The sequence below is a fragment of the Heteronotia binoei genome, chromosome 18, assembly GCF_032191835.1.
Source record: "Heteronotia binoei isolate CCM8104 ecotype False Entrance Well chromosome 18, APGP_CSIRO_Hbin_v1, whole genome shotgun sequence".
NCBI lineage: Eukaryota > Metazoa > Chordata > Lepidosauria > Squamata > Gekkonidae > Heteronotia > Heteronotia binoei.
Window position 1 is genome coordinate 43,309,799 of NC_083240.1, and position 14,606 is coordinate 43,324,404.

General features: G+C 48.1%; 1 protein-coding gene across 3 annotated transcripts in view; it reads left to right on the forward strand.

The window, feature by feature from the left end:
• USP32 (ubiquitin specific peptidase 32) overlaps window positions 1–14,606 on the forward strand; it is a 245,394-nt gene that overhangs the window by 64,742 nt on the left and 166,046 nt on the right. For all 3 annotated transcript variants that reach the window (XM_060259077.1, XM_060259078.1, XM_060259079.1), the window contains exon 2: window positions 3,768–3,895. In XM_060259077.1, coding sequence (XP_060115060.1) covers window positions 3,768–3,895 — 128 coding nt within the window. The remainder of the gene's footprint in view (window positions 1–3,767; window positions 3,896–14,606) is intronic.

Below are 14,606 nucleotides of genomic sequence, written 5' to 3' on the forward strand. Positions count from 1 at the left end.
TATGCTTAACACCTCTGGCATAGAGACCTGTATACTCAGTAAGCGGTTTCTTCTCAAGTGTGCTTTCCTCCTAGGGTGGACTACTGGAGCGGGATGGTCTCCAAATTAGCAAGCCAAGGAAAGGGTTTATTTTTTTTTTTTGAGGGGGTTGCCCAGGTTTAGAGGAAGGAGGCAAGACCGTCAGCTAGAGAAGACAGTCATGTGACCGGGAATTGCAGAGGAGATGAAGACTCACTTTGATTTGCAATAGTCCATCTTTTTTTTGCTGCAGGACTGCAGCTCCTTCTTGGTTGCTCTTCTTGTCGGATTCATTCATTCTTCTGTTGCGCAAAGACTTGCTGCACGAGGGTATCATGCTGGATAACCTGAAACATGCTGAACTCTACCCCTGCTTGCGGAATTCAGCTCAGGGTTTTTTTTGAGAGCTGTTTTACTACAAGCCACCTCTTCCCCCAGCCGTTCTTCTTTATGGATAAGTTCATAAAGTGTTCAGAATGAAAGATGCTGCATTTTGAGGCATGAAGGTGGATTGGCTGCAGTGGCGGGAGTTGTGTTAATAATTGAGGCAAGAGCATCATAAGGAGGAGTGGCTGTTGGATGGATGAGGAATCGGAAAGTGGCTCTCAGGGTGCAGAGAAAACACTTTTATTGTCAAACACAGTTTATATCCCAAGAACAGGATATGGTCTCTCGTTCAGGAAGCGAACGGTGGACTAAGAACAGAGGTGCATTCCAAAAGGAGAGCCTGAATCCCCCCCCCCCCCCACACACATATATATACACCATTAGGGTTTTTTAAAATTGAGTGGGTCTCTCTCTGTGTCTGTCTGTCTGTCTCTGTCTCTCTCTCTCTCTCTCTCTCTCTCTGGCTTTTGTAGAAAAAGCCCAGCAGGGACTCATTTGCATATTAAGCCACACCCCCAGAGGCAAAGCCAGCCGGAACTGTGTCCCTGTGCGTTCCTGCTCAAAAAAAGGCCCTATATATTGTATACGTCCTCCTACTTCTACTTGTGGAACTGGGCAAGGAGATGTGCTGGCTCTGTTCCTTGTGGGTTTTTTTTTTTTGAACAGAGAGCATATGTTGAGCTCCGCATGGGCTCAGCGGGTCAGGAGCACGGTCACTGCCTTGTTCTTGCATATACCGAGGGCTGCAGCCTCCTAAACGATAGCTGTGTGGGTGGTAGAGCGATTGAAGCTGTGTAGGCATTTTAGCTTTAAAAGAAACTGGGCCTCTGTATGATCAGCTGCTTGGGCATGGAGAAGGGTGGCTTTGTGAGGTGACACCACGCGCCCAAGATGTGAGAATAAATCCCCCTTTGGGGGCTGCGTGTTAGGCTCTTGACTTGGCCTACGTCCGAGGAGATAATGCTTTCAGGTTCATGACTGTTGGCATGGAACGTCTGGGCTCCTTGAATAGTTCCCGCTTGCAATAGCTCCTGCTTGCAAAACCAGGTCTCCCTTTCGCGTGCAGTTTCCAGGGTTTTTCTCTGTCTTGGAAGAGACATTCGAAACGCTACTCGACTGGGCCTCCTGTGATCTCTGCCCTGAAGGCGGCTGCCTGCGTGGCTCCTGCTTCCTGCTGAGCTGAGCTCCCCTTCCCACAGGCCCTCTGAAATCCGTGGGATTGCAAGCCCTCTGACTTTCACGGCCCAGGACCACGACTGGCATTCAGGATTGTGCATCTGCTTTGTCCGCTGACGTTTCCCCGAGAAAGTGGACCAGGGTGTCGTGAGTGTCAGTTTGGCACAGGCACTGACTGCGTGGCCTGCACCTGCAGGCTGCTGTCGGCTGTGTGCGTGAAAGCGATACGCTGCGGGCTGCATCCATTCCCTCAACCGCCAGCTATGCAGATGAGCCGCAGCCCCTTCGGTTCGCAATCCGTCTCCGGCACTGACCTTCAGCGCTGAATGAGCTGCTCGGCCCTGAGCTGTGGAGCTTTATGCGAGTGCTTTTCGTTCCCAGAGCTCGGGCTCTTACAACAAATTAAAAATTGACGCTTCATAAATATTGTGTATGTGAGGGGGGTGGCAGCTGGGGGCGGGTAATACATTTGGAGGTATTTATCACTGACTCTCGAAAGGCTTTGTCAAAGAGGAATGACTTCTCTTTGCCCGCCTGTCTCCCTGGGGGATAAGGAAACGGCAGCAGAGACTGCGGAGTTCATGTGTTCTCTTGCGCTCTCATAGGGCTGTCTGCGATCAGAGTGGAAAGATTTCAGTTCCTGGGGACAAATTCTAATCTGAACAGCCAGCTCTCTCCGTCTGTGCCAGCAAGAACACACTGAAGACCAGGCCTCCTGGTTGAATCGGGTTTGTGTGTGTGTGTGGGGAGGGGGAGGGTGCAATTCCACTGGTAGCATCTGAATGTCTGCTCCAATAAAACAAAAATACCGTGAATGGTACCCAAAAGAGGCAACTGGCATTTGTGTTTGTGTGTGTGTGTTATGTGTGTTTTGCTTTTGAGGGGGGCTCAAGTGTTTCAGGAGCTGAGGCATTGGGTGCCAGCAGTTATGAATTGGGAGTCATTTTTTCCTCTTAGCATTCAGCAAAGCAAACACCTAAACATTTGATAGCGGCGCAATACATTCAGCTCTGATCCCAGCTTCAGAGTCTTCCCTGCTTTTAAAGGACGCGTGCTAAGATCACCTCTTCGTATCCCACAATACTGGCTCAGTTCGGTCGTGTAGAGGGGCTTTTCCGATGGCTCCCCTGCCTGTAAACTGGAAGCAAATGTTTTCTGAACGCAAGTGAGAGCTTGCAGGCAAAATGGCCATCCTCTTAGGGCTGTGTACTCTCTTTTTTTCTGCACATTGTTAATAATCTAATTTGACAGCACCCAAGGCTGGGGTTGCATGCAGTCCCTTGTGGATTTCTGGTTTTGAATAAAACTGTAGCAGGCAATGTCAGGCCTCCAGGTGGCCCTCCAAGGCGTTCTCTGTCTCTCCCCCCACCCTACCCCACCCCAATTATTGGCCCCAGATTATTTTGTGTGGCCAGATAGGTTGCCACTGTCTCCATACTGGGTACCGTGTCTTTTAAAACTACGGAAGCAGGCATGTTGGCCATAACTGAGTCCCTAGCAGTGCTGGCTGCCATGAGGCATTGTGGTAATGTGCATGGAGGGGAGGAGAGATAGCCCCCCCCCCCCCAAATCAGAGGGTGGGTTGACCTGCTTCACTGTTGAGTGACTTTGTCTTATCCCAGTGAAGACTAGAAATTGAGATATTTTCAGTTCTTGGGAAGATTGACAGTTCCGGGTTTTGAGTTAAGAACGTAAGAGAAGCCATGTTGGATCAGTGCAGTGGCCCATCCAGTCCAACGTTCTGTGCCATCAGGAGGTCCACCAGTTCCGGATCATTCCACATTTGCTTGTGCAGGAGGACTGTGAATCTGACTTTGGCACACTGAAACCACAATTTGGAAAAAAAAGTGAAGCTTCTAAAAAAAAGAAAATGTTCAATTCTGCCCCACCAGACTCAGTATTCTGCCACGAGAGTGCGTATGATATTTCATAATCTGCTTAAAAACAGCAGAAATGACGGGAATCTTCTAAGCGGACCCACACGAGCTATACCTTTTGTGCATGTAAAAGGGCGCACAGGGTCATGAGAGCTGTGTTGAGAATATGCATAGCTGCGAAACGTGCGATGCATCTTCCTGTGGTTGAGACTCTTTCCTAAGCCTTGCTACAGTGTGCTTCACAAGGAAGCCTTAAAAAAAAAGTTTTCTTGATTTACCGAGATTTTTCTCCTTTCCTCTTCAATGCAGTGACGGATGTAGAGCTGAAGCGGCTGAAAGATGCCTTCAAGAGGACCTGCGGACTCTCGTGCTACATGAGCCAACAGTGCTTCATTAGGGAAGTGCTCGGCGATGGAGTCCCTCCGAAGGTTGCAGAGGTAATGGGGAGACAAAGTAATCCTTAGGCGCGCCTTACTGAAAGGCGAGCATGAGAGAGATTAAAGAGTGATCCACCCGGTTATGTCTTAACTCTTAACTGGATTCTGTGGAATTTTCCTCAGGGGTGTCTCCCCTTTGAAGAGGGTACTGCCCGTGACTGAACGGAGCTGAACCCCTCCGTGAACACGGAGCAGGCCTTTTATAACTTCCGCAGACCTTAAAACCATGCTGTTCTGTTGGTTGCGTTACCCCCTCTGTAAGCTTCCTGCTCTGACTTAAGCTCTCCCTTCAGTTGTCGTTTGTGGTTGTGTGTATAGAGGGGCTTTAAAAAGTTATCCTGAAGGGAGCAATCCCTCTGTGACAATTGGGCCAGGTCAAGGGCCCAAGATAACCCCTGCACCCCTGCTTTGTTCCCTGGCCCACTGGCCATGTTGTCGGGGTTTTGTGGCTCTAGCCAGACCTTTTATGTTTAGCAAATGCACAGAAAGCAGTATTTTCGGGAGGCTTTGACTGGACATTCTCCAGATAGCCACATATGCTCTTTCAGCCTGTTCTACCTCACCGGACTGTTGTAAGGGGAAAGGGAAAAATAAATTTGGCCCTTTAGGTCCATAAAGGGTCAGTATGGCCCTTTAGGGTCTTTGGAGGAAGGTGAAATTTCCTTATAGGAGAGAAGACCACCTCCCCTGTTTTAGCAGTGGTTAATTTTGCTAATGGTCAGTAGTCATTCTCTCCAGAAAACGTAGAGTAGCCTTCCCGCCCTCCCCTCAAAATGATGGGCCCACGCTGCCGAGAGGAGAGGAGATTGTTTTGTTTCTGCAAGACTTGCCGATTTCTTCTTGCCTCCTTTGTTCATCTGCAGCCATTGTTAGTGGCTCTTGAGAGCAGGCCATGGTTCAGTGAGAGAATGCCCTGATCCCGTTTGACCTCTCTGTAGCAGGGATCCCAGCCCCTTGACCCGACGGGCTGTTAAATGTCAAGGAGATGTGAGAAATGTTCTGGAAAGCGGGAGCAGGAGGTGGTCAAAGGAAACACAGATCTCTAGACAGTTAAACTTGATTGTACGTTGACTTGGTCTGTGTTTGCCATTTGGTTGAATTCTGGAATATTCTTTAGGGACATTATCTGGGTTGCAGGTGAGATGTGCAGCTCTTGATGTGAACCAGATCTGTCCAAGGGACCTGGCCGATCAGATTGTCTTACTTAGGTGTTGTCTCACTGGGTCGGCTGCTGTTTCTCAGCCAGAAAAAGGACACTTAGCTTTGATCATTCTTTATTCTTCCTTTTGGGAGAATAATCAGATCCAAGGATTCTCTCCCCACTCCCCTCTTCTGATTGGACAAATGCCACCCAACTCTTGTATCTGGCCAGCTACCAGTGCATAGCTGCCCTAAGTCAAGAACTGTCAGATCTCTCTAAAGGGACATCTGTGAAAGGATGAAACGAGAAATGGACATGGTGGAAGCTAAGGCTATTAGTGGAGGGCATGTGAGAAAGCAGTCTTGCTAGAATTTAAGCAGGGCCAGAGTCCGGTCCTTGCCTGCATGGGAACTCTCCCGGGAACTTCAGGCGCAGTGCCTGGAATCCGCCATTGGAGGAAAGTGAAGACATGAATGTGGTGATGTAATAAGACTGAGCTGAGTAGATGAGGAGGAATGGAGGGGGGAGAGGGAGAAGGTAGCCAGAGAGAGAGCAGAGAAAGTGGTGAGGTGGGGGAAAGGGCAGCATGCACCTGAAGACTAGAAAAGATCCCTGTGACACGTGCAGCTTCCTCATTGCCTCTGTGTCCATGTCAGGGTAGAGAGCTGTGCGTTGGGATTCTGCCGGCAAAACCTTTCCTGTAGCCACGTCTGTGTTAAATTTTTGGCTTGACATGAGGGAATTATACAGCCAGAAGCCCTTGCAAGAAACCAAGAGATTAGCCTGAGCAGGCAGGAGACTTTTTCTTCACTTGCTTTTAAAATGTTAGCTTTAGAGCCAAAGCATTGGACCTAGTGCAAATTTCCACTTGTCCTGGAGCTCTCTAGCAAAGGGCAGCTCAAGGAAAAGCCTGTGGCAGCCACTTGCACTCTCAAACTTGTATCTTCATTCGCGTTTCCGCTTGTGCAACATCTTGTGCAAGCAATTCCCGGGCATGAAAGCACAGGGAGGAAAGTGTCAAGTGTTGCACAAGATCTTGTGTAAATAGAACTGCTCTAGCACATTTTGTTTTGGATTGCACACCACTGGATCCAAGCCAAAGTGCCAGCATTTGGTGAACCCTTAAAGTTTTCAAGGCACGAGAGGAACAGAGGTGGTTTGCCGTTGCCTGCCTCTGTGTAACAGCCCGGGGCTTCTTGGGCGGTCTCTCACCTCAAGGACTAACCAAGACTGATCTTGCTTATCTTTTGAAATCTGAGAGGATTGGGCTAGCCTGAGCCATCTAGGTCAGGACCTGCCTTGGTGGTGGTGGGAATTGCTGTCAAGATGCAGCTTATTTATGGTGACCCTGTAGGGTTTTCAAGGCAAGAGACTCTCAGAGGTGTGTCGCCATTGCTTGCCTCTGTGTGACAACCCTGGACTTCCCTGGTGGTCTCCTCGGTGCAGAGAAGAGCAACGAGGATGATCAAGGGCCTGGAGGAAGAACCCTCTGAGGAAAGGCTGAGGGCCTTGGGAATGTTCAGTCCGGAGAAGAGGAGATTGAGGGGGGACACGATTGCTCTCTTTAGATATTCGAAAGGCTGTCATTCAGAGGAGGGCAAGGAGCTGTTCCACTTGGCAGTCGAGGATAGAACCCGAAGCAATGGGCTCAAATTGCAAGCAGAAAGGTACCGGCTGGATATTAGGAAAAATGTTTTTACAGTCAGAATAGTACAGAGGTGGAACCAGCTGGCTAGGAAGGTGGTGAGCTCCCCTTCACTGGCAGTCTTCAAAATGTGGCTGGATGATTATTTGTCGGCGATGCTTTAGGCTGATTCTGCATGGAGAGGGGGATTGGACTAGATGGTCTGTGTGGCCCCTTCCAACTCTATGATTCTATCCAAATGCCAGCCAGGGCTGACCCAGATCTGACAAGATTGGGCTCACCTGGGCCATCCAAGTCAGGGTTTTTAAATAAATAAGAAGCAAACTTATGGCATTTTTGTAACACACGCACAGATGAATAACATCTCAAAGCGTGCTATTCCAAAATGTAGCATGTTGCTGAGTTCTGTAACCTTATCTGCTGAGACCTGTGACTCCATTTGATGTCTGATCCATTAATTTGGTTATTAAAATCATTTTTCAGTGTTGTCGGACCATTGTGATATTGTGGGTGTTTCAGTCTTTTATTTACAGGCCGCAAAGCATCTGAGCAACTGTAAGTAGTTTGTAATAGATTCCAGAGATCTTTTTAGCAATATCTTTCAAGTAGCATAACTGGCCTTATGGTCCTGCAATTGAATTGATGCATCGCTTAAATCAGGGACCTAGAACACTAGAACATCAGCCTAGGATCCGGGAGACCCAAGTCTGAATCTCCAACTCTGTCATGGAAGCTTTCTGGATGACCATAAACCACATCTCACTAACTTTATCCGAGTGTCAGTGGCTACCTATTTTTTCCTAGGCATAACTCAGAGGACTGGCGATTGGCTTTTAAATTCTGTCCATTGATCTTCTTCAAGGACTGCCTGTTCCCAACTTGAGAGCCTCTCAGGGACCCTGCATTGTACACCCCCACCCTCAGAGGTGTGCTGGATGGCCACAAGGGCAGAATGCCAAAAAAGGCATTGATGTTTTCCCAGGCTTTGGGGTTAATGTTGTATTTATTTGTGTCTTGTCAACTTCCAATGAATCTGGGATTCTTTTTTTCTGGGAAGATGCTTGGAAGAATGTTGGTTTCTTGCGGCTGCCTCTTTGCTTTGTTTTCATATTAATTTCTTTTGGAAGTTTTCTTGTAAGTGTTGGTGAAAAGAGCTGGAGGGATAAAAAATATATTACTGCAGTGTAATGTGTGGGCAGGGCTTTTTTTTTTTTTTTTTGAGCCGGAGCACACCAGAGCAGGACTCTGGCTGGCTTGGCCAGGGCTCCAGCTCAAAAAAGGCGTCTCCGGCATCTGTGCACCAACATAGATTTTGAAATAATCAAGCTTTTGTTGTAAATCAAAGACTTGTTTTATTGAAACTCTATGACTTGCTCCAAGGACGGGTTCATTGGAAGTAATACTGAATACAAAGTTACATAGAGTCTTATAGGTTAGTTCAAAAGGCAGGGTTACAGATAACTTCAAAAGAATAACATAAAGATGCAAATGGGGATGAAGGTTCAGAGGCTACTCACTACTATCTCTTTATGACTAAGGAATGTTCACATCTCCATTTCTCACATGGTCCCTGCTAGCTGATAAGGCACGGCTGTGCACGGCTGTGCGAATCTGAGGGAGAGGCATTTTACACTGTTTCATACAATGTTACTCTACACATCCTTAGAAGAGAGGGTTTTATTATGCACCTGGGGGGGGGGGGAGGAAGAGGGATGAGTGAGAGGGGGAAGGGGAGAAGAAGAAAGGTATGAATAAACCAGCACTTAGAAACAGCATGCTTGACATGCACTCTCAGGCCAGCAACACTCATTGGCTGGGCTTGTGGGGCCCAGCTCACGGGCCGGGCTGTGGCGTGGGCTCCTGGGCTTTTTCTAGAAAAAAAAGCCCTGTGTTGGGGAGAGAGAACGGCTCTGAATCCTGCCTTCACTCCAACTCAGTTCTCTGCACTTGCTGTGGGTCTTGAGACGTTCTCTGCCTCTTCCCTGCCTGCCCCCAAAGTTTTCTTAAATTTTGAGAACTCAGGAATGAATGTTGGTGCTTGGGAGGTATGCTCGCTCCTAGCAACTGGCGAGGGGGTTTATGGACTCCTGGCTTTATAAATTCTTGTGAAGATTGAAAATATTTGTGTGAGAGCAAAAGAAATTGGCGGTAATGCCTTTGAGGTGCCCCAGAAACGGCTAGCTAACAACATTAATTAAGGAGAGGCTCTGCGGCGAAAGCAGCTTTCCATTTTCCGCTGTCTGGATCAAGAAACTTTCACGCCACGTTCTTGCCTTAGAAAGCTAACGTTTAAGTTCTCTTTCACACCCAAAGTGGTCATTCTTAGCCGTTTAATGCTTATTTCATTTTATTATTCCCCTGCCTTTCAGTCCTTATAAATATCGAAGAGCCAACATAGAGTGGGTTCAAAGCTTTGCTCACCAGTGAGGCTTGCTGGGTAGTCTCATGCCTTGGTAGTCTCATTCTCTGCACATCTGGCCTCAAAAAGTGGCTGTGAGGGAAAGTGAAATAAAAGAATCACAACTCTTCTTCCCTCTGCACATGCCCTCAACTTTTAAAAAACGTTTTAGTTGCCTTAATTGTATGCATTGTCTAGGAATATTTACACGAAACATAGGGGAATATATCGTAAAATGTGCAGATCAAATGTTTGGCTTGTTTCCTTTCTTATGAGAGGCGGGGGATTCCTAAGTGTAGCAGAATTTTGGCTTAGATGGAGATTTTCTGTTCTTCTCAATATGCTCTCTAAGGGTGCCGAGGCCTGTAGTTTAGTAAGAATGGACTCTGGTTCTGTCCCAGAAAGCATTGCAGTTCAGTTCAGTTCTGCCTGCTTCTCAGGAACACCCTGTAAATGACCCAACTGTACTCTTTACATTGATTACATGATTCAAGACAGATTGTACCATCTCCGAGTAGAAACTTCTCTGCATTGAGGTCAGGCTAGCCTCTGGTGGCATCTGAACGACACTTGATCTTCCCGCAGTTGGTTATAGTTTACGATGCAGACGATGGGAAGGGTCCAAGTAATGATACTTGTATAATATTTTTGTGACATCCACCTTGGAAATGCTTAACAGCGAAGAGGGTATAAAAGATGTTAATTTTAGGGGCTCAGAGCTGTTTTTTTCTGACTGCCGGTTGGACCCGCCAAGAGGTCTCTTTTGAGCTCTACGCAGTTTTGATCTATTCGCTGAGCAGTTCTGCTATGTCATTTTGTTGCCTAGCTGAATAAATTAGAAAAAATCGCAAGCTTTTAGTCTCTAGCCCACTGGGCTGGTCTTCTGCCGGTCACCGTCTGGCTCAGGGATCCAGGATATATTTAACATTTTTTTAACAACACTACGTTTGGGATGTGGGAGTTACTTTGTGTGGTAACCTCTGAATGAGAAATTGCGTGGACACAGAGCCTCTTTCTGCTGCTGACTCCCTTCTCTCAGAGGAGGGTTCCATTGCTGTCAGAGGGCTCTGAAGGCTTGCCTGTGACCTTGGTGTGTTTTTGGTCGTGGCCCAGAGAAATTGCCGGCCGTCATTGAACACATGCTGTGTGCTTCTAGCATCCTTCTGCCAAAATCTGTGGTCCCTTTTCTTTTTGTTATTGTGGTCTGAGAGCATTTGTTTGGTCTGGGAGCATCTGTTTTCCTCCCCCACCCTACAGTTCCCAGGGGAAGCAAACACAACAACAACAAGCTGGTTGTTGATGCAGTGTGTGTGTGTGTGGGGGGGGCGGAATAGAAGCTACAAGCTACAGCACATTTGGAGGCCAGTCCTTGACCATGGCCAGAATGAGGAAGTAAGCAAGTGCTGAATATGTAACTTGTTTTTGTCTTTCCTAGGGATGGGGTTACTTCCCTTCTGGTGGCTGTTACAGGCGGAGAGGGGCTTCCGTACACATGGTGTGCTTCGATTGGAGGCTAGTGAATAGATTTTGTACAGTTCTGGAAGCCATGACTCAGTAGCAGAATGCACAGGTTGCATGCCGAAGGTCCCAGCTTCAATCCAGTTCCGTTTCCAGCATTTCTAGTTAAGAGGGGTTTTAGGTAAAAGGAATGGGAGGCATTTTTGGCCACGAGCGTAAAGCAGGGGTGTCAAACTCATTTGTTATGAGGGCCAAATCTGACATAAATGAAACCTTGTTGGGCCGGGCTGTGTGTGTCATAAAATGCAATGCCAGGTAGCAGAGATATAAACTTTGTAAAGGACACAGACAAACACAGTTAAAGATTTTTTTAAAAAATGGTAAAATAAAATATGCTTAAAAGATCAGCACTCTTGCAATATCTTGTTTGTTTAAAAAGAGCAAGAGGTGTCTGATAACTGACACCTCTTGCTCTGAATTATTGCATCAAAATTTGGAGCAATGTCTGCGCTGTAGCAATCTTGAGTATGATGTTCGGGTGTTATTCACCTGTCTGTAAGTTACAAACCTACTTTTGATTTATTGACATTCATTACAGAAATCTCATGGTCAGTGCTTTGAGCCTGAGACCCAGGGGAAAACATGAAATGACTGGGCATTGTGAGATTTTGTACATAAACATGAAATGACTGGGCGTTGTGAGCTTTGTATATAAGTTGCTTCATGTGCTCGTTAGCCAATGGAGAAAATAGAGGTTTTGCTCTGTCGCTCCAATGCGATTGAGCAAGCCTGGAAATGCAAGCTTCGATGCAGAAGGAAGCCAGAGAGAGAGAGAAGGAAGCAGATGACAGTGAGTTGCTTGTAGGCCTGATAGGAGCCCTCTGGGGGCTTGAGCCATCTCTCAGGCTGCATGTTTGACACCCCTGGCATGGAAGGTCACAACCAATCAAGGGTGTTGCCTTAATGTCTTGTGTGGGGGTTGCTTCCGGGAAGCATCTATTCAGCTACACTGGGAAATAGGGTATTGAAACCGATGGGCCCAGGACGTGATCAGCAGGGTGCTCTTACATGCAGTGATGGGCTGCATGGACTCAGGGTCTGGCATAGCAGTTATTGTGCATGTCTTACATTTGAGAGAAACTGTGACTCACAGAGTGCATTATTTTGTGCACTTAAGATCCCAGTTTGATCCCTGATATCTCCAGTTAAGAAACCAAAGACTTGACTAGGTATAAAGCATATATTTTCCAAGTTTTATTTGAAATCCACTGTTTATGAGTTAGAGACCCAGCTTTCAGGGCAATCATCTACCCATTCAGCCTTAAGTGACCTTGGGCCAGTTACTCTCAGATGGATCTAACTGGTACCACTGCTGGGATGAAGTGGCGGAATGCCTTGGAGCTCCTTGGGAGGAAAGGTGGAAGAAAAATGTGCAGATTTTTTTCCCCAGAGAATGCCCAAGGGCGCAGATTGGAGCTGCCTCTTTTTCCGAAGAAGACTACAGATGTATACCCCGCCCTTCTCTCTGAATCAGTCTCAGAGCGGCTTACAATCTCCTATATATCCCCCCCCCACAACAGGCACCCTGTGAGGAGGGTGGGGCTGAGAGGGCTCTCCCAGAAGCTGCCCTTTCAAGGACAACTTCTACGAGAGCTATGGCTGACCCAAGGCCATGCTAGCAGGTGCAAGTGGAGGAGTGGGAAATCAAACCTTGTTCTCCCAGATAAGAGTCCACACATTTAACCACTTCACCAAACTGGCTCTGCCGTATTATGATCCTGCAGAAGGTGAAAAATGCGCCCCCTCCCTTGCAGTGGTACCGCCAAAAGCTTCCCTCCGGGTCCGCACAATATCATCTCTTTCATTTCACCTGATGAAATGGCACTGTGCTTTGTCCCACTTAAGCTTACTAGGCAGACGTCTTAAAGCAGCAAGCAACTGCAGTAAAAATGGCAGAAATGCTTTTCTCAGTCATAGAACACAACTGCGTGGAGGCTTCTCATTCATAAATGTTTAAAGCTCCTTGTTAACTGAGCCCCATCCCTTGCAAATCAATTGCCTGGCGAACTAACGGCGGCTGTAATACATATATGGAAATGGTATATCCCGGGCGGGGGGGAGGGGTGCGTGTGCCCAGGCTTCCGTTCCACGAGAGCACTGACCCGGATGGCCCAGGCTACCCTGATTTCAATAGATCTGGGAAGCTAAGCGGGGCAGGACCCTGGTTAGGATTTGGACTAGAGACCACCAAGGAAGACTGGGGTTGCTCTGCAGAGGTAGCAAACCACCTCTGAATGTCTCTTGCCTTGAGAGCCCTGTGATTCGACAACGCTTTACCCACGCACACCCAGAAGGTAGCGGCATGCTCAGCATTTGACTTCCTGAAACATATATCGTTTCCTTTAAAAAGGTAAGCTTCTAGTCCTTAGGGCAGTGAAAGAGGTGTTTGAAAGCAGAAAGAGCAACACCCCCCACTAAAACCCCTGGAGGTGATGGAATAAGGACTGCCGTGGGGTGGAGATTCAGTAAGTTAACATGAATTGTGCAAGTTAGCAAAAACAAGCGCACACAAAAACAAAGTGCAGGGTACGTTATGCAGAGTCAGAGTTTGCATAATTTTACACAGGTCGCCGAAGTCAGCGGTGCAGAATTTGGACAGCCTGGGCGCAGAAGTTGTTTGCTCATTCTGGCAGTGTTTCCTTTCCCCTTGGAACTGTCAGGGGAAAGCCGGTGCTGCCAAAGCAAACGAGGAAAGGGATTACAGGTTGCTGCCAAAGGCTGCTGGAAACCAAGTCCTTCGGAGGTAGCTGTGCTGTCCTGAGGGCATTTGGTGTTATGGACTTAGGGATGCCAGCCTCCACGTGGGGCCTGAGGATCCCCTGGAATTACAGTTCATGACATAGGTCACTTCCCCTGGATAACATGGATGCTTTGGTGGACCCTGTGACAGTGTAGCCTCTTGAGGTCCCTCCCCTCCCCAGGATCCATCCTCAAATCTCCAGGAGTTTCCCAGCCTGGATCTGGCAACCCTGTCCCGCCATCCCCCACCGGTGACCAGGGGGGACCTGTCGACTGTACATGAACTGGACCTGGGACTGTCAGCCATGTAAACCAGGGATGTCAAACATGTGGCCCGGGAGACGGATCAGGCCCCCAGAGGGTTCCTATCAGGCCCTCAAGCAAGTCTGCTTCCTTCTCCTTCTCTCTTGCTTGCTTTGCCAGGCTTGCTCAATCGCACAGGAGGCTTGCTCAATCGCACAGGAGCTACAGAGCAAAGTCTCTATTTTCTTCATTGGCTGAGGCTCCTCCCTTGGGGAGGTGGGAGAGCTTGCTTTGCCAGGCTCTCTCAATCACTCAGCAGAGCTACTGAGCCAAGTGTCTTTTCCTTCTATTGACTGAGGCTCTGCCCCCCCTCATCCCCTGGGGAAAGAGCCAGAGCTTCGTTTGCCCAGTTCCCTCGATCACACAGGAGAGATACAAAATCTTTAATTGTGTTTGTCTGTGTCCTTTATAAAGTTTATATTTCCACTACCTGGCATTACATTTTATGACACACTTGGCCTGGCAAGGTCTCATTTACATCAGATCTGGCCCTCATAACAAATGAGTCCGACACCCCTGATAAACTGTTTGTGAGACCTGCAGCTCCCGAAGCACAGTGGATCACAGGTGGGTGGAGAGGAATGCTGAGTGAATGGATTCAAGCCGCTTCATTCAGCAGTAGGCCCTCGACCCAGCCCCTCCCCCCCCCCACTCCAGGCCAAGCCTGTGCTGTGCAGCTGAGCTGTGGAGGGAAGCGTTTGGCCGAAAGCTGCACAGCAGTGCTGTTGGATGGCAGCCAGCCTCCAGGTTTCTCGAAATTAGCAGAAAACCCAGCAGCATCACTGGACGGATTTCAGCGACTTGAATGCTGTTTGAAACAATTAAGCCCACATCAAGAGAATGGGCTGGGCAGGGAAGCATCATAAAATCCATTTCCCTGAGACTGTAAAAGCCTCACAGGACCGCACGCAGGATCGACGGCTGATGCGAAGGTCACTTGTGCCCGATCCTTTGCTTTTGAAGTTGC